The 27,293-nt window shown below is 37.9% G+C and overlaps 1 protein-coding gene across 1 annotated transcript in view; it reads right to left on the minus strand.

Annotated features, from left to right (window-relative positions):
* Positions 1 to 27,293, minus strand: part of RANBP9 (RAN binding protein 9) — an 87,352-nt gene that overhangs the window by 1,271 nt on the left and 58,788 nt on the right. The window contains exons 6-13 of the mRNA XM_061195734.1: positions 21,212 to 21,396; positions 18,577 to 18,689; positions 17,138 to 17,246; positions 15,407 to 15,597; positions 14,098 to 14,242; positions 10,720 to 10,841; positions 8,897 to 9,048; positions 2,858 to 2,969 (exon numbers count right to left, since the gene is read on the minus strand). Of these exons, the coding sequence (XP_061051717.1) occupies positions 2,858 to 2,969; positions 8,897 to 9,048; positions 10,720 to 10,841; positions 14,098 to 14,242; positions 15,407 to 15,597; positions 17,138 to 17,246; positions 18,577 to 18,689; positions 21,212 to 21,396 (1,129 nt within the window). The remainder of the gene's footprint in view (positions 1 to 2,857; positions 2,970 to 8,896; positions 9,049 to 10,719; positions 10,842 to 14,097; positions 14,243 to 15,406; positions 15,598 to 17,137; positions 17,247 to 18,576; positions 18,690 to 21,211; positions 21,397 to 27,293) is intronic.

Below are 27,293 nucleotides of genomic sequence, written 5' to 3' on the forward strand. Positions count from 1 at the left end.
TTCGGTACAAGTTTCACTGATGGATTCTTCCCCTTCTGGGAACAGGACCCAACAGAGGCTGCCGAATCCTTTCCACGGCATGTTGGTGAATGTCATTTGGGTTGGTAAGGGAGCAGGTGGTGAGGGTGACCATGAGAGACTACTGAGCCAAACGACCCTATAATCTGAGGAGTTAATTTACCATTGATAGGATAAACATTTGTAAAAATCACCATTAAATGAAAGTTTTCAGGGTCCTACATACCAGACATGTCAGACAGCTGTAGTACAAATGTTAACCATCATCAAAATTCATTCTTTGCCAGAAATGAGAAACTGAACTAATGATAAAAGTGACCAAACCCATAGAAGCTGATAACTTCTCCTTGTGTGGAGGTGTCCAAATTTTAATTTTATGCAGAGTCCCAGTTAGTAAAATTACTAATCAGTCCTTGTAGGCACAGCTGGCAACAGGGCAAGAACAGTGATCCAGGGCTGGTTAAGGCTCCATGTGGTTGGTTCTGAGGCCGCACATGGTGGTGGGAGAAAGAGAAGTTCCGGAAGGGACGAGGCAGAAATAAAGGGAGCAGGTTCCGGACTTAAAGGTGTAAGGGGAGGTAACACAGGATGAAGAATATTAGAATACAGATACGCAAGAAAAGATGCACACGCTGGTGAAAAGTGGTCTGTGGGTTAAGATTATTCAAGTACTAGCTGTTCTCTGGCAAGACGCTATTCAGCTAAATTCTGATTGTGATACATTTTTTGGTCAACTCTAAGCAGGAATGACTTTATAAACTAACTCTGCCTCAACTAGAATCAGGAACAATTTAATTTTCACACAAAATCAACATAACAGAATAAACAATGAAAAGGAAACCATCCTTTCAAAAATCTCTCTTGAAGGTTCACAGGGAAGTAACCTTGCTCAGAGGTAAGCACTTCATTACAGTTTTATTTTGGCCAAGGGAGGCACATCTGTAAGCATCTTTAAATTTTTTTAGCATATGAAACTCACAGGAATTACATACAATATAACTTTAAGCACTATTTAGAGATGAAGCTATATAATATAGCACAGTATTTATAAATATGCACACATACACCCACAGCAATTTAAGTCTCGTTACTTTTGCAGGAATTATATACATTTAATATAAGTTTAAGCACTGTTTACAGCTGAACTACATAATACATGGCACAATATGTAAGAATACACACATCCTGGATAATGGTCCTAAGCAATTTACTACTGAAAATTTTAATTCCCCTGGAGAACCCAAGATTTTTAACTGTCATAAGAAAACTGTTCACTTTTCAAAAATTCCTTCCAAGTCTGAGTGTTTACCTAGATACAAAGCAATTAGGGCTTCATGATTACCTATAATGTAGTCATTTCAGAAAGACAATTATAGTAAACCATTATTTGCCCTACAATCCCAGCACTGCTACTAAGTACACTTACTTTTATCAATAAAGCTAAATGAATTTCGTATAACCAAAGAAAATACACATTACCCAAAGAAAATTCACATTGAATTTGTATAAGAAAAGTATTAACACAAAAAACACTACTACTATTCCAGAACTTCAGTATTAGACCGTAACACCATGAATTAATAATGAATTTCAGACGGACAAAGAAGCAGATTAAGGCCCAAACGTGAATACTCTTAAATTGCTTCCTTTACATTCCAGCCACATGAGCCTTGGCCTTCACTCCAAGTCTCTCTGTGTGACACTGATCCCATCTATCTAAGATAGTTTCAGACATAAACCTAACAGGGCCAAACAGCACAGAACAGACTTCTAAACTGGTAGTCCCCATTTTTCTTGAGGAATTACATTCTAAAAAGGTGAAAAATCGCTCTCATCTGAACTACCTCTGAGAAAAATTGCCCAGATACGAAAAGTTTTATGTAAACAATCAACCCTATAGTTTATATATAAACGCACAAAATGTGCAGTTACCGAATTCATATGAAAAGTATTTGTTCAGGGGACTTCCCTGGTGGCTCAGTGGTTAAGAATCCACCTGCCAATGCAGGGGACACGGGTTCGATCCCTGGTCCGGGAAGATCCCACATGCCGCGGAGCAACTAAGCCCATGCGCCACAGCTACTGAGCCTGCGCTCTGGAGCCCGTGAGCCACAACTATTGAAGCCTGTGCGCCTGGAGCCCGTGCTCCGCAACAAGAGAAGCCGCTGCAATGAGAAGCCCACGCACCACAACGAAGAGTAGCCCCCGCTCGCCACAACTAGAGAAAGCCCACGTGCAGCAACGAAGACCCAATGCAGCCATAAATAAAGATTAAAAAAAAAACTGTCCTCTGTTTAAAAAAAAAAAAGTAGTTGTTCAGTACATAAATACCACACTCCTACTCTGCAGTGAGTTGCTCACAGGAATGGCAACCAACCCGGGGACAGCAAATCCCAGTTTCTCACTTCGTGCTCCCCCTGGCTAAGCCCGCTGTTCTCCCCTTCCCTCCCTTTTTTTACTTGGTAAGGGCAGGTAGTTAAATATGCTGAACTTTAATGAGAATGTCGTGTGTCTCCAAGGGTTGATGCTGACAGCACTCGAGCCCCGTGGGAGCTGCGACACGGGTGGCTCGGGCCGGAAATGCGTATGTACACGTTCACACAAAAACTTCTGTCTTCCAGAATCACGAGATGCACCCCAATATACTGCTTTTACTCCATTTGAATCTATTTAATCTGGGACTGAGATACCAGAGGAAGTTTTCTATACTTTAAGGTAATTTTAATTTTTAAAATGTAGAAAACATTTCCCTTATGATTTTGCCAAAATATAAACGCCAGCACAAATACCATCTCAAACACTCAAGAGACCAGCCGACGTGCTTTCCGGCCTCACTCACCTAATATTGCGCTGTTCAGAGCTGAGCACACAGGTTCTCTCTGAAGTGGGTCAAGCTGATTTCCAACCGGGCTGTTCCAAGGGTCTGAATAGGCTAGTAAACTGAATGCATCCTGTTGAAAACAGCAATTTGGTTTTTAATTCAAACAGTTCAGCGACTGTGCTCACCATGGTTACACGTTGAGAGAAAGGTAAAATATGGCTTTAAGGCCCTAGACTAACACAAGCCCATTTACCCCTATGACTAGGAGGCTATATATTTTTTAATAACTAGGTTATGCAGCAAAGCCTAATTTGTTTTCATTCTTCTTGTAAACAGCCATTTTCATCATCTACCCCTTATCCCTACAACACGTGCAGAACAGAAATAAAAAATGGAAAAAACTTAATTCCTGTGGAATGGGGCTATATTACTGGTTAAAGTAAAGAGAAAGAGAAAACATTCGGATGCCTTACAATTGATGACCACTAATATGAATCTGACATTAAAAGGTTAGGACCAGCCCATGTATTTTTTTAAACAGATGTGGGAACTGGGCATATCTCACTGGATGTCATCTTCTCAAACTCAGTAATCAACAAAATAAAATTAAACTGGCTCCCCTTCAGGAACATTCAGTAGTTCCAACCATCCTCAAGCCGCCCCTCCTGAAGTAATTGACACACAGTCTTCTTTTCAGACGATGGCTCTGTCTTCCTGTCATCTTTCTGTGGGGAGCACATAACTACAGTGTGGTTTCAGACATTGGCTTCAAGTTAAGCTGCATCACCAGAGTGGCCTTGGGCAAGAACAACCTTCCTAAGTATCAGTTTCATCATTTGTATAATGGGGATTATAAGAGGTCCTATTTCACAGTTTATGAGGACTAACTGAGCTGAACAAAATTAGTAATGTCAGCTCACTCTAATCTTTCAGTAAAGGATAAATTATTGTTCTGCCAAAAGTCAATGCCCTAATCCAGAGTAACAGTATGATACAGATATAGATACAGTTAGACACAGGACACCTTCCCAGTTCAGATGGCATACATGGAGAAGTGCTGAGGACACCAAATCAGTGAATTCAGTAGCGTAACACTCAAAATGCTGGTCACTGAAAGGTGGAAGACTGAAATTCCTAAAGAATACCATCTCCCACGTGAAGCTGCTCCGGCACCCCTCTAGTAATCTTATTAGTGGGGGTAAGGCTTCCTGGTCAAGCCTGTTCTTGCCCTCGCTCATCTGAATTGGCCTCTACGTTGTGACGACTGGAGAACAACCGCCCATAAAGCAGAGCTGTGCGGCCTGAGGCTACAGACAGGGATACACGTGGCACCTCCACTGTCCTACACTGCTGAGTATCTCATTCACATTAGACTTCCTGCCACAGTTATTAATGCAAGTTCTTTGAAGAACTGATACTATTTTGAACCCCCTGCAGCTACTCACAGGTGCTAGTAGATACGAGGAGAGAAAAAAAAAAAAGCTTCATATACCTGCTGATTGCAAGACCCACTTCTTAACAGTATTTAAGATATCTTATGCATCTCACAAAGCTACTAGATTCTATTTCTGGTTCCCCCCAATCCAAATTTATTGATGGAGAAAGATTAATATCTGATATCCTGTGAAGCTAACTCTAATCAATCACATTATTTCTAAAGACTGAGCTTTGCTCAAGACTTAGTTCACCCCACAACCATCTAATGAGGTACCATCCCTATAGTGCAGATAAATTTTAAAAGACAGACTCAATCTGTCCAAGGAATAACTGCTACATAAAATTTTAAGCACAAAATTATCCTCTCGCGTCTACACCCTGACACGCTACCAAAAAGGTGAAATGTTGCAGTCCCAAAAGTCAAATCAAGACCATTCTGTCAAATACACCTTCTAGCATTTAAAACAAAATTCACAGAAAAAGATAATGATGGTAGTAATTTACTGTGCACTAATATTGTGTGAGGCAATGTTTCAAGCGCTAATGTGTATCATCTCATTTAATCCTCACAATAACCTTCGGAGGTGGTTACTACTATGCCCATCTTAGATGCAAACTGAGGCAGTGAGAGATTACCACCACACAGCTAGTACTGTACTTCTTTTAGGAAGACACAGTTTCTTTCTTTTAATTACCAATCTAAATATTAAGAGGAAAAAAGTCTAAAATTCTGCCCCCATATTTTCAGTATAGCTGAACAAATATATACTGGACACAGACGGGGACCACCAGGACCTCATCACTGTTTCGAGGACTCACACAGTCCTGTGGGGAAGGCAGACATGTGAATGATGTACCGTCTATTCCTTATTAACAGAGTGTATTGTGTCACAAGAAGCAATCACAGAAATAGGCTCAAGCTACATGGAAACTGAGGCTGGAAAGGACAAAAGGCATGGCTGGAACCATGGGTAAGGGCTTAGATCCTAAAACACCCTAAAAATCGCACTAAAAAGCTTCCATTTGTTCCAATAAGGCAACAGAGTTTTACATAACGGAGTGATATGGATTAGACTTGATTTTAGATGGATCACACAACAACACTATGAAGCACAGCTTGCAAGTAGAGTGAAGCTTTAAGCAAGAAAACTAAAAAAACACTTAAAAAAAAAACCGGTTTACACGATCAAGTTCCCAGGAGTAAATATCTAGAACTTTATCTTTCTTTACAAGGGGAATGAAATCAGCAAAGCAACCTTAATATTTTAAATTCTGCTGTAAGACTAATTGGTGAGAGTAACCAACGAAATGCAAATAAGCAATTTTGAGATAATGTTAAACCCACTAAAGTACAATTAAGGTACTAGTGCCACCGGCACATCCCTTTATTACTGCTGATAAATTGGTAGACGTTTCTGGAAAGCAACACAGCAACACGTAGCAAGAGCCACAATAATTGTATCCTTTGACTCAATAATTCTATTTCTGGGACTTTATTCCAGTGGAATAATTTTAAGGAAGAAACAAGATACATGTATAAAGGTGTTCACTAAAGCATTTTTTAAAAGGCAAATAGAAAATCTAAAAATAGAGCAATGCTTAAATAAACTGATATAGCAACACACTAGAATATCATGTAGCCATTTAAAAATAATTGTCAATAACGTATAGAAACTGGAAATACATTTTTTATGATAATAAGAACAATACAACTAGGATAACTACAATTACCAATCAGATAAAATATATGCCCATGCGATTTAAGGCACAAAACTGAAAATACCTGTTAAATATCATGGCATTATGGGTTACTTTTCATTTTAGAAAAAACATTACCTCCGTGGGAATAATTTCTGAGGAAATGTGACATTTAGGTAGGATTCTCAAACTGTACTTACACTTGGCTTAAAATCTGTAGCAGTTTCTAAACAGGGTGTGTCTAGAGTTACTGGATTAAGAGCTACTTGCAGCTGGGGCTGCTCGTTCTAACCTGACTCTCCCAGTCCTCCAGCAGGTGCCCTGCTGCTCTGCGCAAGTGCAGTAAACAGCTGTTGAACAATTCAGGTAGCTCTCCTGGGAGCCACTGGCAGACTCAGGCAGGTAAGCAACAAAAACAAAGACAACAGGAAAAACAGGAAGGAAGACCGAGAAAGTCAGAAAAAGGTCAAGAGAACCACGGCTGCAGCAGGACTCCCCGCCCGTGCTGAGCACAGGTGGGCTACCCCAAGGTCTGCAGTGCGCGCGCTACTCCACGACTGCGGGGAAGCAAGACGCGCGTGTACCTTATGGCAACTTCGCTAAGTCTCACGCCAGCCTTAACCAAATCCTGTCTCTCTACACGTGTATGCATGCTTCAGAAGTCTGTGCAAATTCAAACAAAACTAAAGATAAAAAAACCCCTTTCAACCACCCATGACCTGAAGTGAAGAAGAAAAGAAAACAGTAATTTCTAAACCTTCTCAACCAGGGCAAAAGAAAAGTTCTCTTTGTGTTACCACCCTCAAATCCTCCAGCATTGTTCTTTAGGTACTTAGAAGCCGGATCCGCCACCCATCTTATCTCTTACCTGGATCAAGATACGTTTGGGGAATGGGAGAGAAGCAGCTCAGAGTGTTAGGACAATCTCTTGAAGTAGTTGGCATTTGCTTAGAAGTCAGAGGGACAAACTCAAAGCCATCCACATTCTTTAGATGATGAATTACATCTTCACTTAATTCAATATATAATCAAGGAATATCTTTGAGGATAGGCCATGTAATGCCATTTCCTGTGCTTCATGCAAATTAGAGTCAAAGAATAAGCAATGGAGTGGAATGTTAAATTTTCAAAGGGGCTACATAAAATCATACTCCATTAGCATAAAGTATTAACAAGAAAACAGCGTCAGATGACCTGGTGTAAAAAAGCCTATGAATTCTTTTTTAAAAACATTTCGTATCCCCAAATATCTCCTAAAACATCAGTTCTCAAAGCATGATCCAGGGACAACTGGGTCGAAAACCCTTTCAGGGTCTCTTGTGAGGGCAAAACTATTTTCATAATAATACTAAGATATTACTTGCTCTTTCCTCACTCTCATTCTTTCAAAACTATACAGTGGGGTTTTCCAGAGGCTACATGTGTGTGATATCACAACAGACTGAATACAGAAGTAGGTATGAGAATCCAGCTTATCATTTATTAAACCTAGCATTAAAGAGATTTACAAAAATGTAAAGCAGGGCCACTCATTATGTTTGTTTATTTTAGGAAGATAAAATAACACTTTCATGAAAAATAACAATGACATTATTTTTAAATGAATTTTTAGTATTAATTTCTAGTAGAATAAAATCAATAAATATAACTTATACAAACAAGAGCCCTTTGGGAATCTTTAATAGTTCTTAAAGTGTTTAGATACCAAAAAGGTTGAGAACCACTGCCCTAAAAACGACCCCAGTACCTAGCAAAGAAGTTTCCCAAAGGGATAGCTTTGGATACGTGAAATGATAATAAAGCCTGAGAAGTTTCTTAGCACTGTTGATATCAGAAAAGATTCTCAAAGTTGTATAACAATGAAAATTCCCAGTCTGGAAACCTCAGGTTACGCAGGCCTTTTTATCTGGAGGTGTATACAGGTGGCTTCTTAACCCACCCTAGACGAGACAGGTGCTCTACTGAGGCTACAGTGCATGTAGCTGGGATGGGGTTTTTTTTGGACGGATTTTATGCCATATTTAGCACTACTACGTGTTGCTCGCTGGCCCTCTCTCTGTTTAGGTCAGGAAGGGATGGCGGGAGTCTTGAGTCTCGCCCTCTCCTATACCCAAGCATCAGTGTCAAGGCCACTACATGCATCTCCCCTTCGTTTTTTGGGCTTATTTCAAAACACTCAGGAGAAAATATTTGTAACAAACCAACTTTGAGCCCAACCTCATGCAGGACAAACAAAACAGAACAAAAAACCACAATGGCTAGGTTCATGTCTCACAGGTGTACAGGGCTGGTGGGACTTCTATGAACATGAAAAAAATCTCATCTCTACCACTAACTGCAATGCTGACTTAAGGTAGGCAAAACTCCATCTTTAACTGCTACACAAAACTGTGGCTAACTTAATGAACTGTTTCCATTTTCTCCATCTCACTATATCCAGTGCAGGCATCAATCCAGAAGAGACTTGAAGACGTGTTTTATCTCTTCTGGGAAAGATGACCCAACCCTTCACCAATCTCAAAATAAAAGCCACACATTCAATTTGCTGCAACCCTGAACAATCTCTACTAAAGTAAAAATATCTCAAATTTATAGTTTTATCAGCACACTCACATTTCTCCTAATAGCTCTGCCAATTTTATAGCTGAGAAAACTAAGAAAGCAAGCTGACAAGGGGCACACAACACTGGTTAAGTGGCAGAACTGAGATTTAATCTGTATGTTTTACAGAAGTGCAGCGCTCCTTCCAGCAGAGCAGGGCTGCCAAACCCGGCCATGCGTTCTCACTCTCAGCCGGGCAGGACGCCGGGGAGGAGCGCGCGTCCAAGCTTCCCAACAAGAGTTCCAGTGTTGCTCCATGTACAAAACTACGTTTTCGTTCCTTTGACACATTTATAAGTTTTCAAGGGAAAACAAATTTACCTTCAGCATTTTTTTATTTGCTGTGTTCTTGCCACACTCTCTCCTCAGCTGCTCACTCATCGCTTGTAGCTCTCTTCCGAAGTGAATCATTCTTTCTATGGCGGCTTGACTTCCTCCACACAGCTGGCGTCTTAACTGGCTTGAATCAACTTCTGTAAGCAAAACAAACAGGTATTTTACTACCTTACATCTGGAGTACAATGGAGAAATGAACATAAACTGCTTACAACATTTTGGACGTTTCATTTAGTAACTACTTCCTAATATTTTACCTAAATATGCAGATTTTTAATTTAATGTGGACCTTTGTAGCTAAAAGGTATACTTTATCTAGGCCTCAAGAGTCTAGGACCCAATACGCAGCTTTCAGTTGAAAGTCAGGTGACAACCTTTCAGTGTTAGGATGTACATATGTCTCAGGGAAAATTTTATGAAAGGTTAATAAGCACGATTTTCTAAAACTACAGCAACATGAAAAAAAGAAAGAAAGAAAAAAGTAATGCTTCTCAGGCTACTTTAACTGACAAAGAACAGAGACAGAAGGTAAGAAAGACTAAATGACTCCAGTAAAAACACAGAAGACACCACATACTAATCAAAAGGGTTAATTATACTACTTTTAGAAAAATAATACTTTTAGGAAAAAATTTTACAGTGTATATCTTGACTGACAATAATCACTGATCAATAACAGTATAAGTCACTAACAACAACATTATAAATCACTAATGACGATGATAATAGTTAATGTTTACGAAGCACTTACTTTGTGCTATTAGCTTTTCACAGATCAGCTATGAGGCAGTTATTATTATACCCATTTTACAGATGAAGAAACTGAGGCAAAGAGCTCCTAAGTAATTTGTCCAAGGTTACACAGCTAGTAAGTGGCAGTTGCAGAATTCAAATCCAGGTGATCCGGCTCTAGAACTCCTGCTCTTAATCACTATGCTCAAATTACTCTTGGAATTGTTGAGGTTGCTTGCTGATATCTGATAGAGTGAAGCTAGGCTGCCTTTTCAATCATACTCCTTGCTTGAAAGAGTGAATTATGCATTGGAACACACAATCCTCAACAACAAGGTGGTTGTGTAACACATATAAGTTTGCATTTATAAAGTAGTTTCTAACAATTTGAATAAATACCTTTTAATCTCAAAATACTAAGAAATCTAATGTTCTGACAAATAAGAATTTATAAGTTTCAATAATTTTCACTCTCCAATTGATGGGAAAGTTTGCTGATGGTTTAACTTTTTGGTACAATTTACTACACAAGGTGTCAACAAAGTAAAATTATGCATGCTAATATATCTGTCAGCCACATAGTTCTGACGGGGGAGGAGCCAAGGGGGTGTCAAACGTAGGCACCTACTATCTGCCAGGCACTGGGCTATGCACAGTCACATACATTCACATTAAATGAATTTAAGACAGTTTGATTAGAACTTATAAAATCATCTCTACCCATTTGGCCTTTATTGGCTATACTGAAATAGGTATAAAAACTTTTCATATCTCCAACCTTAGCTATGCTAAAGGATATTTAACACTAATAAGTTAGTACTCCTACATTAATGAAAGCACTACAGTTGTGCAGAAACAGTTCAGCAAAGAAGATACCAAAAAATTAAACTCTACTCTCTCTAGCAACCCACTCTCACAAGAAATTTTACGAGAAGTAATACGTATCACTATAAAATCCAATGGCTCATACATCTTTAAATTTGATTTATGCTCATCAGCTGTGAATCAGTACAAGTAAAAACATAACCTTGTAGTCATCATTTTTTATTAAAAATGTAAGAAATATCACTGCAGACCCATTTCGGTGTCACAATCTTCCATTTCGTGGTCATGTTTAGAGCTACCATTTAGGAAACCATTGGATGAAGTTTCTCCAACTCCATTGGAGTAGTGATCTGTTTCCATGTCTACATCATTACTGAAAATGAAAAAACAAACCTAATTTTAGAAATAGCATACTTGCAGCTTAGTTTAAAATAAATTACTACTCAACTACAGAGCCTACTTATAAACTGACTTCATAAGGCAATAGCAATCTGGAAAAAAGGTATTTAGTTACATCTTGAATGTATTCAAAGCCAAATCTGTAGCTGACCTTTAACAAATCTGTACTCCTGGAGATAAGGGAGGAAAAAAAGCACATGTACTAAAATGTAGTGGTTTTATGACTTCCGATCAATATGGAGAAATCATTTTTCAGCACATATTTCCCACTATTTTTCAAACTCAGATCTGCTCTCCATTCTCTGTTAATCAACTCCTGCCCCAGAATCCCTGACCCTCACCCAAGCATTCACTTGCAGCGTGTAAGGGAAACCCTCCCTCTCAAACTACTCCTGGAACCCACCTCTCTTCACCTCTTTCCCCGCGCTCATACTCGAGTCGCTTCTAGACTATTTTTTTCATTAACAGCCTTGATGTTTTGGCATTTGTCCTCACTACTCAAAAATATACTCTTTCTCAAAGGCAAATAATAACCTGAAAAACTACTCAGTCTCATCCCTTCATACCTTCCCAGCACCCAACACTATTTTTCTCTCACAGGCTTTCTTATTGGCTGAAGATTCTAAAATATTGCTGAATTTTAATTTTTAAAATGCTGTTCTGAAGATACTTAGGGCATTTCCAATTCTCACCTACGTCACGTTGACTGAACGAATAGCATGTGCCGACAGTTCTACAGGGCCATGCTGAACTCGTCAATATTTGCCCTTCAGGTCCTTCCACACCCCAAGCAACAATATCTAACCATCCAAATTTCTCCTATGAAGATCTAGGTTATGATTATACAGCTCAGAAGGAAACGCTTGATGAAAATTTAGAAAATATTTAAATAAAAATGATCTTTTCTCATTAAAAAGGCAATGTCTGTAGAAAAAAAAAAAACATCAAATGCAGATAAGCAAAAAGCACCTTATGCATAATGCTAGCAAAGGTAACCAATGGTTAGCTTGGGCGCGTGGGCGCGCGTGGGTGCATACATACTTCTATCAGTAAGACCTATCAGGGTAAAAAGGCACACAGAGATCTAGGAAGAAGAGGGCAATGGCCCCAGGACATTTTTGTCAGTCAGAAAGCTTGTTTAGTATCTTCATGAAATTTGAGAATTGATAAGAAAAATCAAACTTTAAAAATAATGTTTAATTTAAGGGAAATCCTTAAGATCATAGCTTTTAGTGATCTTACTAACGTACTAAAGTGCATTTTTCATAATCCAATATAATATTTGAGAGGGATACTTTCATTCAACACACATTTAAGAGCCTCTGGGCCATCCTCTGTGTTAGGTGCTAAGGATATAATGAAACAGCCCCTGCCCTCCAGGAGTGAACAGCCTAGAAAAAGCTAATAAAGTTATTATAGTACAGAGAATCAGTACTGTGATGAAAGTTCATCACAAGGAGTGACACAACATTTGGCAGGGATATAAATCAAGGAAAACATCCTGGAAGAGGAAACATCTGAAGTTGAGTTTTACAGCTTGAATAGAAGTTAGGATGGAGGAGAAGAAGGAGAGCAGGGAGAAGAGCATTTCTGATGGGGAAGTATAATGGAGAAAGCACAAGTCTAGAAGTCAGACATCCTGGGAAGCAGTCGCAGTTCTGCAGCTTACTAGTTACTAATTATTGACCTTAAAAAAAAAAAGTCATTTACTTCTCTGGTACTCAGCTCTACATCTGTAAAATGGTTTTCACAGTTAATACCATCTTTGCCTACTTCACAATACCGTTGGTAAGGAAAGCCATTACCAACTAGAAAATAACTGTTACTGCTTAACAGTTTAAGGCAGTTTAAAAGCTTACTTTCTTCTATACTGCACACACAAGAGGATGCTGTGTCATCAACCCCTTCCGTTAAGCTTGCTTCCCTCAACTCAGGTAATAATAGGTCTCTTTAGCAACTTCCTGCCATGAGGATAGTATTTAAGAGAAAAACTCACGAAGAAACTGCAATCCTACCCTCAAACTATGGTAGAACCCTCTAACAATGATAAAGTACTAATATACTATGAAGTACAATGATGTACTAAAGGCTTAATCTTTTAAATTTCCATACAAAAATTTCACTACAATATTCTAATCTTATATTTTCTAGTTATGTCATCTCTACTGACTACCCTGACCTCCTCAGCAAGACAGTCCGTTTTCCTACGGTTCTTCTCATACCATTTTGTGGACTTCATTATCACCTGTACCACACAATACCATTACTTCAGTACATTTTTATCATTTGTGACAGATAACCTGGAAATTCTGATTAATCTCCAAATTTGTGAAAACAGATTTTTACACATACTTTCTTCTCCAGAGCCATATTTCCATTAAGAGTCATGGTAAACATTAGGTTCTCTCTCCTTCAATGGGAGAATTTTGCACTGATAAACATTCCCCCAAAATGCAGTGTGACCAATCAATTCATGTTCTAAGACCAAACCAACATCAAATTGATAAAATCCATAAGAACCTGCTGTCACACACTAGCATTCAATTCAAATGAAACCTTTCGGTTTCATGAATAGTAAACTAGGAGTATGTCATAGTATGCTGACAGAGACTTCTCTCAAAGCTCTTCAAGTGGAGACCATGCCTAGCAGTGTCTGACATCCAACAGGTTCTCAATACTCTCCTCGCACTGTATGTTTTTACTAAATGACTTAACCATCTGTTATACGCAAGCTACTTAAAGATAGGTTCTCATCAAATATTTTTTGTAAAGTTAGTTATTTGGAACTCAGGAAACACTTCACACACTTACACCAAAAAACCCACACACAAAGAAAAAAAATAGTTGTAACTGTATCATATGTTAACTGCAGAGGTTAAATATACTATTGTGACTTCACTTGGAAACATAACAAGTGGCATGTACGTAACCACCTGTACGGGTCTGCGGTGGCAGGAAGATGAAATGCAGAACCCTGGATGTGTCCCTATCACCCCACTAGAGGGAAGAGTGACGTAGAGGAAGGGGAAGGAACAGGAGGAGCCTCCATGAACACTAGGAGAACAGAAAGCTTTGGGGAACTTACTCCCCACCCTTTTAACCTCTCGGGGCTTGGGAACTCTCAGACCCCCACTATGGACCATCTAACTCAATTTCTCCATATTATTAAAAATGATGACACCTATAATTAAGGTTGCTTATAGTAACGCAAAAGCTAGGGATATCATTACCTGGTGAAGTTATTAACTTGCTGTGACCTTGACATGTTTATACTGTTCAGTTCTGGTACATTCAAACTGGACGACTGGTGTTTACTATGGCAATACGACTGATGTGCTTTATTTGATATTACACCATTACTACAACTTTCAAAACCTGGGAAAAAAGAAAAAGAAACTTTATAAAAATAGAAACAAATGCATAAGGTTGTAACAGATGTACCATATTCTGATTATGTATTTAAGACTTTTATAATGCAGGAAAGTCAATGGACTACTTAAATAGAAAACAAATGGATAACTTCTTTGAAAGAACATAAGGATACTTAATTGTGAGCTGTCATCTCCTCCTATATTTATTGAAGGCTTAATTATGGGTCTCATTTAATCCTCACAACCCCCCAGCCCCCCGCCCATGAAGCCCAGAGTTATCATAACCCCATTTTACATATGAATACACCGAGGCTAAGAATCTGTCCAAGCCTGACGTGACATGTGGTGTCAGAGGGGTGGTGACTAAGGACACAAACATGAGAATCACGCCCACTGTGCAGGATGGTGATGTAAACAGGCTGTGAGGCAGCAGCGTAGAAAGGTACATGTTGAGTGAGAAAAAGCAAAGGTGTTGCTCTACTCTTTGAAAGGACAGGAAACAGTATTTGACTTCTGCTTTAGAACGTTAAATGTACAGAGGAAAGATAATACCTTGGGAAAAACAGAATTAAAGAGACAAGCAAAGAAAAAAGACTGAGAAAGATCAGAAATAAACCTGCAGAAGTGATGTCATAAAAGCCAAGAAAGGAGAGAATTTTAATTAAGAGAACACCAAAGGCCTTGGTGAGTCCAGAAAAGGATAGGAGGAAATGAACAGGCAGAGCTGACTCTTGCCGGCAGCTTGGCTGGGAATGAATGAGTGAGAGGCAGCCCGGCTAGGTAGCTGGGTGTGGTGATCGGTGGCTTCAGACAGCACAGCCATGTCAGCGCCTTTACAGTTATCCTTTCCTAACACACACAATTACCTTCTCATCACCGAACATCTCCGATTTAACTTCTAGAGACAACCTGAACGCCGCCCTTCATTTCCGGAGATCCGTTAATCACCTGTTCTTAGAGACAGCCCATCTCCAAGTCGCTTCCTGGTACTAAGAACACATGAATCTGACCCACCCACAGTTCTTCCTCCAGAACATCTTGAGATCAAGTATACAGATGTGCCAAACGCCTAGCAGAAATGTCTAGATTTTTAAAAAAATTTTATTTTGGTTCAAAACCACGAAGAAGGGTAAAAATTTTAAGATAATGTCGTAAGACTGAACCTCACCAGAAAAATGTGCAGCACTTCCTTTGCCTGATGCTAAACTGTGGACACTCATTCCGTGGCTGGGGCTCATACTTGGACTACTAAAAGGTCGAGGACTCACAGGGTAACTGTCTTGAGATTTTGGACTTCGGCCTCCCAAACATCGTACTTCGCTATCTGTACCATTCACCATTTCTATAAACTGACGCACTCTAAAAAGAGAAAAGAAAAATTTACTTACATGATCTTCAAATTACTGTTTGTTTATTTAATAGCAACAGATTTCTGAAAGGAAATATTTTAAGAACTTGTATTTATCAATAAATGTGGCCTTTAGATAGTATGCTAAAAATACTAAACATGGTTCCATATACTGTACTGCTTAGAATTTAAAATTTTCCAGAAAAATGAGAGTATAATGCAAAAAACATTGTATCACCTTTAATCAAGATTTACTAAGAAAATGAAAATCTATCTGTAGCTATAATAAACAAACCAAAATGGACCTCATTTTTTTTAGCTAAAATAATCAAAATAATATTTGCACTTGGAAGCAAACCAAATAGTACATAAGAACATCATGTACTTTTTCTTTTTTTAACATCTTTATTGGAGTATAATTGCTTTACAAACATGTACTTTTATATACATATCTACCTACATACAAAATAAGAGCCTAAATCCCCAAGTTTCCTCATCCCTCTTAACCAAAACAGGCCACATTTAAACTTTGACTCTAAAGCAAGACAATTTTGACACTGGGCTTAGAATTTCTGGTGCTTAAAGAGTTTAAATCTTAAACCTAATAACACCTGAATTTTAAAATAACGAAGATTCATACGACCAATTAAAAAATGCCAAATTAGGATGGCTATTATTTATGAAAAAAAAACAAAAACAAAGAAACAGAAAATAACAATTGTTGGTGAGGATGTGGAGAAACGGAACTCTTGTACACTGTTGGTGGAAATGTAAAATAGTGCAGGGCTATGGAACTGTGAGGACTAATTTTCAAAAAATTAAACACAAAGTTATCATATGGTCAACAATTCCCCTTCTGAGTGTAGACGCAAAAGAACTGAAAGCAGGGACTCTAACATATATTTGTACACCCGTTATGCTAAGTGAGACAAGGCAGTTACCAAGGACAAATATTTTATGATTCCATTTATATGAGGTATTTAGAGCAGTCAAATTCAAATTTATAGAGACAGAAAGTAGAACGGTGGTTGCCAGGAGCTGGGGGGAGAGAGAGAAATGGGGAGTCAGTGTTTAATGGGTACCAAGTTTCAGTCTCGGATAATGAAAAAAGTTCTAGAAAGGGATGGTTGGTTATGGTTGAAAAACAATGTGAATGTACCAGAAACAATGTGAATACCAGAAAACTGTACATGTAAAAATGTCAAATTTTATGTATATTTTTGCCACAGTTTTTTAAAATGCCCCAAACTTACTATAAGGTACTATACAGGAGGAAAAATAGACACCCATCTTCTAAGTAAGATTTTCACGTTTTTAAACACAGGGATAGAATGACAGAGAGCAAAACACAAAGTAAAAGATGCCCTCTGCTTACAGTCCTCAACACACAAGCATATTCTATAACTTGTTACTTAAAGGTGCTACATTACAAAATTATATCCAAATATCTGAAACAAGGTAAAACAAAAATCAAAACTATTAAAGCATGAAAGTAATTTTGATTACATAATACGCACATGTATAATTAATATAACATTTCATTAAACTCACTTTAATGTGAAAAGGAGATTGGGATTTCTTTCAAGTAAACTTGGGTATAACTGTTGTGTTGTTTCAATGGCTTCTCCCATTCTTCCTGCTAACACCAATTTCTGAATTCCTATTTAGAAAAAGAAAGCAAAAGATAAATTTTTTAAAAAAAGAAGAGAAACAGAAACTTAATGGACCCTCAAAAAAAATTTAGTAAAAAATCTTTAAATAAATTATCATGATTACTTTCCACTTCTTTTTCTAACTCAGTTTCTACTTCAACGAAAATTTTCAGACAAATTAAAAAATTAGAAAAACAAGTACTTTAATAAACTACTAAAAAAACCCACAAACTCACATACAAGTAGCATAGGAAAAATACCTGTTAAGCAATACTGATGTACTGAACACTAAAATGAGAAAGATGGGTACGTTATGGCATACACTGTGGTGATGATTTCATGGATATATACTTATCTCCAAACTCAGCCAGGTATATACGCTAAGTATGTACAGTTTTTAACATGTCAACCATACCTCAATAAAAGTGTTTTTTAAAAAAAAAAAGACCATAGGAAACATTAAAGAAATAATATTCCAAGTGTCTTATCAAATACTATAACCTTTCGAACCCAGTACTAAATGAATGCTAGCCTTTGAGTAAGACCTGAATCCAATAGCTACTCAGTGAGCAGTCCCTGTGGGTTAGATGATGGGGATACGACGAGTAAGCGGTCGCCTCCTGCTTGCCAGAGCTTACAACGCCGTGAGAAAGACAGGCAAGCGTACGATTAGCTACAATGCAGTGTCATCAGTGCTATCACAGCAGTCTGACCTATAAAAAATTTGTTTTCATCCATCGTGATCTCACCCGTAATGTCTTGTTTTTATCCCTATACTTTCATCAAGCCATGCCCTCCCTAATGGCCTAACCGCACCAATCTTAGGGTGGCTACTGTGGACCAGCTGTTGTGCTGACCTGCCCTGGTCAGAACAGACTCCACAGCTCTGGCCACGAGCACCAGCACCTAAGCAATAAATACTTAAGATCAATACTATCTTAAATTTAGACAGCAATTTAAATGCAAAGATACTTAAATTTATTTTACACGTTTTCTCCACTAACATCTAATCGTGGACTACTTTACCAATTTAAAAAAACACTGTTTAGTAAATGTTTACTTCCTGAAAGCTCAAGAAAATATATTTTATTTTAAGAAAAAATGGCAAACATTTTTACAAAAATTTCTCCAAAATTGTATCTTTCTACATCCAGAATGCTAATAAGTGAATTTTTAATGTAATCTTCAAAAATGTCAATAAAAATAAATTTCAGAGGCATAATTTCAAGTTAATATATTTGAAAAAATTTTAATTAAAAAAATAAAATTTCTAAAAATCAATGTAACCAAACCTATAATCTGAAAACAAGTGTTAGCCATGCACCACAGGGTCCTTACTTTGTCTATTCTTAATGGAAGCTAATTCTTCTAGAACGGTCTGGTCTGTAGATCTGGCAAAGGCCTCTGCTGTGGCACAGTACCCATGGTGGACTAAATAAGATGAAACCATTCTTAAAATAAAAAGAAGAAACACACATCTTTTAGTCAAGAGAATACATGCTTCATACTACAATTTATATAAACAAGGTCTACTCTGATATTATAAGACCAACCTATGCCCTTGGAACAATTAAGGCTTTAAGTACCTCAACTTTAAAATAAGTTAAAAAAAAATCATTTTGTCTCATTCATGTAGTATTTCCAAAAAAGATAACTGCAAACGCTGAGGTGAGACTACTCTCCCTAGAAATAAGTACTACCAGAGAATCAAGGACATTAAATGACTTTGATTCTTGGCACTCCATTATCCCCAGGTCCTTTCCTATTATTTCCCATCCTTATTGAATCGTACTAACCATAATTTCTATTTTACCTTTATCATATGACTTATCCTAGTAAAGTGTTGGCATTTTGTAAAATAAAACAATTTAAAAACAACAGATTAACTCTTTGTGTTCTGTAGTTGAACCATTTTCTTTATCCATCAGTTACATAAAATGGGATCACAAGGTGTGAACACAAAAAATACTAAGGTGAAGCCAGAGAGAGAATCTTCCGGAACAAAGTCTATGAGGGTGATAATATTAATCAGTGAGGAGTCAGCCTTCTAATCTAAATCAGTTAGTATGGTCGTGCACGGGACATTAATTCCTCAAATATGATTTACATGTAAGTGACACTGCCAAAGAGAAAGTTTCTTTTTTTAAAAAGCTACAAAGTGGTGTTGGCATTTACATCTAACCACAAAACGTTAGAAAAACTGTTGACTAAACGATATTAACTCAAATACCCAATCTCTCTCTAAACACCCAACTTTTAAACCTGCCTCCATCCAGCACAACTAAAGGGGCCCATGAGAAAAAGGTGCGAAGCAGTGGTTCAGGAAAAGGGGACTGAGGTGGCAGAGGGGAGGATCTCTAAGAACCAGATTTTTTTCATTTTATTTCATCTAATTATTCAAATTAATTTAAGAGGGTAGGGGAGAACCTCTTAAAATGGACTTCCCAGGAGGTCATGGTGAGTATCAATTTTGTGAAGCATGGGGTAAGGGAGGGTGCCCTCAACTGAACTCTGGCTATAGGATTAAGATAAACAATGTTTCCTCTACAACTATCCTGCCATGATGCTCAGTAGTAACCATTTTCAAAGCATTAAGAGATGTGACCCCCCCAGAGAGCAGTCTATCCTAGCTCCAACTCTAACTCATGGCAACTATGGGATTCTGAGTCAGTTTCACTATTCTTTCAACTGTGCAGGACAAAATACTAGTGTTGAGGCTCTGATAACAGCTCTAGGGAAAAACCTTGTTTTCAGAATCATCATCATGTCCAAAATTATCTCCTCCAAAAAATATGCAAAGTTTTATTAGATTTGTAAATGTAAGACTGTTCAAAGCAATTATACAGACATTTAAGATGAACTGTGTCAAGCTGATGGTATCTTTAATTTTCTCAGGTTAGATTACAGTAGGGAGAATGACAATTTAAACTTACTGGTATTTATTTTAAAGTCTACACTATTTCAAGTTCTAAGAGCTACTATTCAGTACTACTGACATTCTCGTGTCACGGCTAGCCTTTCAAGCAAAGGCATAGTCTAAAAAGTTGACTGTCACAGGAGTTACACTTTCCTGCTGACTTCCATATTGAAATTCTACCTTCTCATAAAAAGCTGCCTAAAAAAACAAGTTGAAAATTTTGGGTAAAAATGAGTTGACATCAGCGGTACTTTTACTGACACCCACTGTTTGCTCTGCTGCTGCCCATCCTCTACCACTGTTACTATTGATTCCTAAGTATTTAACCCGCATTGAGGAATCTTAACTCCAAACTCACTGTCCCTTGGTCTTTATTCCCTTTAGCTCCTCTTAAATGTCTAATTATAGAATATACAATAAGTAAATGGAGTTTTAAAAATTCCTTAAGCTGGAGGCTTTTAGTCAGACAAGAAAAAAGGGATCCTAGTAAACAAAAATAGCTGATATTATTCTTACATAGCAACCCATTCACTGGAAAAATTTAGCCAAATCCTGAAACGTGAAATGTACACATCAAGTCTGTATTCCAGTATGTAAACTACACCACTATTTTGATGCTTATTCTTACTGAGCAATAATTTTTTCTTCATAAATATTTACATTACTGCTGAACAACATAGCCAAGTTCATGTCCAAATACCACAATGCTGAATTATACAATCTAAATTATCTTTCTGAATTTATCTTTTGCATTGGCACTATTAATAGTTGAATCACGTAACCTACGGAAACCGTTAAATCCTGTTACTAAGGATAGCAAATGCATTAACCTAAGAGATCTACTGTCACTTTATTTCTTCCAGCAAATTAATAAATCAGACTAAAATACAATTTGGTATGTGTGTCACCAAATCAAACATTATTAATACATTAAAATCATTAGGATATATATTAAGAGATTAAAAAGCTTCAATAAATAGTCTTTCATACCAAAAGGATGAGATGTTTTATAAAAAAGGTACTTTGGAAAATGTCAGTTCACATTTCTTCACTTACTTTTGTATCATGGTCTGCCACTCTCCTTCTCGATCTCCAACAGGAAACCGGTCTATCTGTGCCTGTATTTTGGTTCTCCACTCTCGCATGTAATCTTCTATATCAAACACGAAAGGATGTTGCCCAAAATTAGCATCGACGACTTCTCCTGGTGTCTGGAGCCCCACAGTAGGATATAAATTGGGCTGTAAGACAACACATTTTACTAAACATCTATCCCTTTTATGTTAAAAACATATTCATTCTTTCAAATGCTACAGAACTACAGATTTACTTCATGAATATTTTAAAATCTCAACCAAAAACTAGTAGAGGAAGACTAAAGCAAATCATCTAAAATACATTATATGCTGGATGAAAACTATCACTTCCTGTAATCTAATCATCAAAAAAAATACGCAGAGACCATGTGGCATTATACTTCTAATAAATGAAGACACCATTCTTGCTCTTAAGAATATGTCATATAATAGTTGTAGAGATTCAAGTATAACGCAGGTTTATCCTTTTATGTATGATATAAGCGATGCATTTCTAGAAACTGCACGTGAAAGCTAGTTACTATGAAAGTACATCCTAACTGGGCATGTACTATTTTATAATTTCACTTATCTGTACATCTGGGATGCCTTTATTAAGGGATCATGATAAGAACTTAATTATAAGCAAAACAGTGCCATTAAGAATACAGATTCTTTACATAAAAATAAAACACGCATATTTCAAGAAAAGGAAAGGATGGATTTAAATATTCAGATTCATGAAGCAATGCACTTACTCCAAGATATACTCTAAGATTTCGAGGTAAAACAATCAAGTTTAATAGCTTCAAAAATTTTGTACAAAAAATACAGGAGTCTTTCTTTTGGCTCTATCCCTAGTTGTTACATCTAAAGGGAGAATAAGTTACTGAATGTCTACTAAACGGCCAGGTTTAATCATTATAATTATCCTGTTAAATCATTATTATTATTATTTGCATTACAAAGATACAGAAACTGAGGATTACGGGTAAATTAACTTGCTCACAGTTGTTCTACACTATGGCAGAGGTGGGATTAGAACACAGGTTTATTTAACACCAAATCTAAGTTCAATTTTTCTTTCTGTAACTCCAAATCCTACTTCATCTTCAGTCTCTGTATTTATGCCTTATCTCTTTGCTTTAATGGTTATCACAAGTATTTTCAGTACAAAATTAGGTAAAGATTGAGTATAATTCGTGTGTACATATAAGGTGCTTAGATAGATTTCACTGCAAAAAGCTAAGAGGGTGTTTTTAAAATCAGCTGACCAACCAAGCAACCAAAATCAGAAACAGAAGGAGTACTGTGTCAAAATATTGAGAAATATACTCGCACTGGATTAGGGAAATAAATGGTAACACAATGCACACAAAGGTACTGAACAAATGTACTGATTCTTAACAATCAACAAAACTTGCAAGTTAATAGAATTTTAAGCCAAAGACAAGTGAGATACTTATTACAACCTTCTCATTTGACCAATGAGAAAACTGAGACCTAAAGAGATTAAGGGGTGTCTCCAAAAGCACACAGCTTGTTAATGACACACATAAAGGAAAAAACTCATGGCTCTCTACTCGTAGCACAGTATTCTTTTCATGAAAACCCATTATAAAACTGTGACATACTTTAAAACAAAAATATATAAAGCCAAAGACTCGTATGTCAAGAAAACTAGACTTTATAGAAAACAATCTGCCACACATATAAGGATCAATGTTTCAAATATTAAAAAAATATTCTCACAATATAGGAGGACAAAGATTACTAGTTCAAAAAAATTTAATTGGCAATAGATAGGCAATTTGAAGAAATATAAGATGATAAAAATATGAAGAGACATACTGAACTTTTTAAAATGCAAATTAAAATAAACAGATATTTTTGCACATCAGATTAAGATTTTAAAGACTGAGAATACCCAGTGCTGATGGACGTTGGGAAAATAAGCCCTCTCATCCACTGTACACACCAATGTGAACCCATATAACCTTTTAAGAAAGAAATTCAGCAAAATCTATTAAAACTGACAAGGCAATTTCACTTGTAAGAAATTCATCCCACAGAAAAACAAACATGTGCAAAGATATATGTCCCACAGCATGATTTGTAATAGCAAATAAAAAATTAAAAAGCATGTCTATTCACAGGTGGTATTATATACCACAATCACTGAAGCTCAGACCCCACTAACTACAAGATTTACCATTATTTTATGTCTAAGCAAAAACACTGCCCATTAAACTCTGACAGGCCATGGATTCTAAGATGTACCCCATATCATAAATGTTAAAATATGCAAAAATGTACACCTTCAAATTGTGGTAGTACATCATATAATAAGATATTATAAAAACAAGCAAAAAGAAGAGTTAAAAATGTGTACACTGACACAGAAAGAGGCCCAAGATACATTACTAAATGAAGAAAGCAAGCTATAGAATAGTGCTTCAACTATGACCCCGTCTTCTTCCATCCTACATTTAATTATGGAGATACTGGCTAACATAAGTTTAAAACAGATCTAGAAGGGTATACACTCAACACAATCATTGTATCTACAGAGGCTGGGATTATAAGGAACTTCTCTTTTATACATTCCTGTATTTATAAATATTTATTATTTGACTATTTAACACTCTATATTGCCTTTTATAATCAGAAAGTGATAAAAAACTAAAAATGACAAAGTCAGTTTAGGCTCAATGAAAAGTAACTAACTGTACCTTTTATACCACTTACTCAACCTTAAAACTTGAGGGAGAGATTAAGGACACAGCCCTTAACTGACTAAACTACAAATTTTAAAAAATATAATAGACTTTTAAATTGCTAAATTACAGATTTCTAAAAGCAGAATACAACAATGCAATGGGTCTTAGTCACAGAGTTGTGCAGCCATCACCATTATCTAATTTTACAACATTTGCATCACTCTGAAAAAACCTCCATACCTATTAGCAGTCACTCTCTGTATCCCCCCAGTTCCTAACCGCTGACAACCACTAATCTACTTTCTGACTCCACAGATTTGCCTATTTTGGATATTTCATATCAACGTAATTATACAATAGGTGGTCTTTTCTGTCTGGCTTCTTTCACTTCACATAATGTGTTCAAGGTGCATCCATGCTGTAGCATCTATCTAGATTATGGATATACAAAAAACAATGTTTTCAGGGAAACTGTTTTTAAATTAAAAAAAAAAAAGCACTCCTGCCTATGTAGAATTAGAAGTGAGAATAATTTAAGTCTCTATGAAGAGAATAGAAAAATACATAGGTCTCATTTCTATTAACCCATGAAAGATGAAAACAGCTACTAAAAATGCTATTCAAAAGCTAAGTATACACAATAAAATTATATCCTCAATATCATAGTTTTGTTCTTTTATATATAAAAGATTTTTTTCTAAAGAAAATTGAAGCAAATAATGCTTTCTATAAAAGGTAGATTTCAAATCAGGCCAAGGAACTGGAAAGCAGCATCATTTTAACGTGAACAGCTTCTATAACAGAAGAATTCATCTAATCCCAACTCAACTAGTCAGCTCATAGATGGACATTTCTCAAACTGGTGAGGTGAGCTGGGGAAGAAAGACCATTTTGAAAACATCTAAGGTTTTCCGAGACGTGAAACACCCTGTGTTCCATAATAGGTACACTTTTTTTCTGTGAACATACTCTCCACTGGGATTGAATGCTACGACTGGCTAGTGAACAGTACACAACATAGAAACACTTGTTTGGTGGCGCCTTTAAGAGAAAGACTAACTTCTTTCCTTTTTAAGTAGAAGAATGATACGTTACATGTGGAAGTCCCAGATCTCAGTCATAAAAATAAAGAGCTCTCAGAGCCACTGTATTGTTAAAAGAAAACTTACAACTACCACCATAACCACCACTTTACCCACTGCTACAGGGCTGAGTATCACCCTTGGTTAATCACAGACAAGGCAAAAAATAGAACTGGCGATTCTAAAGCGGGACAAAAAATAACCAGAAGGCAACACAAAAATAGTCAACATGTCTACAACTAGCTAAGCCTTTTTCAAATGATGCCCACTAGCTATCAGTGAGGAACAAAATCTGCTAACTGACAAGTTGGTTTTACTTGCTCAGTGCCACAAAAAGAGGGGGAAGAAAGAAAAGCAAACCAGCTACGTAGGCCCTTTAACGCAGCGGTCCCCAACCTTTCTGCCACCAGGGACTGGTTTTGTGGAAGACAATTTTTTCACAGACGTGGGGGGGGGGGATCAGGGGGTAATGTGAGCGATGGGGAGCAGTGGGGAGCGACGGGGAGTGACGGGGAGCGGTGGGGAGTGATGGGGAGTGACGGGGAGCGGTGGGGAGCGATGGGGAGTGACGGGGAGCGGTGGGGAGTGATGGGGAGCGGTGGGGAGCGATGGGGAGTGACGGGGAGCAATGGGGAGTGACGGGGAGTGACGAGGAGCGGTGGGGAGCGATGGGGAGTGATGGGCAGCGATGGGGAGTGATGGGGAGTGACGGGGAGCGACGGGGAGCGGTGGGGAGCGATGGGGAGCGATGGGGAGTGATGGGCAGCGATGGGGAGTGATGGGGAGCGACGGGGAGCGGTGGGGAGCGATGGGGAGCGGCAGATGAAGCTTCGCCGATCGCCCGCCGCTCACCTCCTGCTGTGCGGCCTGGTTCGCAACAGGCCACGGCCCGCCACCGGTCCGCAGCCCAGGGCTTGGGGACCCCTGCTTTAACCAACTCCAACCGAAACGGAGCCTTAGCAAAACCCCTGCAACAATACTGAGCCACGTGAACCTGCCTACCTGCGCCCGCACCTACACCCCGCTGCCCCCACCACAGCCGCTCTTCTCTAAAGACTCCCCTTTCCACTTAACACACTGGGTCACTTCCCTTGTTCAGTCGAGGGTACGATCATTGCTACTTTTCCTCTCTGTATACAACATCAACTGTGTTTCTGGCTACTGAATCGTTCTCATCAGCAAACACCCTGCTGAATCTAACAAAAAATCTCCTACTGTCCCCCATTCTACCACCAGCTACCACATCCCACTTCTTTACTCCTCACTGTGGTCAAAATCCTCCAAAGCTGTCCATACTCTATAATAGCTTCTCTCTTCCGATTCTCTCTTAAACCCGTCCCAGTCAGGATTTCTCTGTCACTCTGCTGAAACTCTCTTGACAAGGTCACCGGCGACCTCCACTCTGCCAAACCCACTGATCGACAGCCCTGTCTTATGTGATACGTTACAGTGGCATTTGGCACAGTTAATTTCTCCTTCCTTCTGGAAATATTTTCTTCAGTTGGCTTTGAGGACACCCAACTCTTAGTCTTCCTCCTACCTCTCTGATCGCTGCTCCTCACTTTCCTGGTGCGGGTTCCTTCTCTTCTCCCCAGTATGGCACGCCCCAGAACTCAGTCCTTGCTCCATTTCTCTGCCTGCACACACTCCCTTGTTGACTTCAAACAGTCTCATGACTTTAAATTTAAACACTGAAATGCCAGTGACTCCCAAATTTTCATCTCCAGCCCAGATCACTCTCTTGAATTCCAGGCTTGTATAGCCAACTGCATGCTTGACAAGTCCACTTAACTTATCCAAAATGAGCTCCGGATTTCCCCCCTCAAAAAAGTGCTCCACCTAAAATACAGCCTTCTCCATATCAGTAAGTGGCATCTCCATTCTTTCAATTCTTCAGGCCAAAAATCTTGAAGTCAAATCCTCTTTCTTACATTTTCACATCCAATCCATCAGAAAATTCTCTTGGCTCTCAGATTTCTAAAAAATCTTATTTATTTATCAATCGTTTAACTCTTTAATCCATTTGGAACCTACTGTAGTATACAGACAAAATCCTAACACTATATATTTTTTCAAAAGATAAACACTTCTTCCATCACTGCTTATCAACTAACACCTCTTGATGAGCAAAATTCTGATCCGTAAGACTCCAAATTTTCCCTGGTTTGTTTTCTATTATAACTTGGATTTCTTCTAGTTTTTCTAGGATTTTTCTTCAGGAAGATTAATAACCTATAGATAGGGTGTTATTCTCTGCCTT

The sequence above is a fragment of the Eubalaena glacialis genome, chromosome 7, assembly GCF_028564815.1.
Source record: "Eubalaena glacialis isolate mEubGla1 chromosome 7, mEubGla1.1.hap2.+ XY, whole genome shotgun sequence".
Lineage (NCBI taxonomy): Eukaryota > Metazoa > Chordata > Mammalia > Artiodactyla > Balaenidae > Eubalaena > Eubalaena glacialis.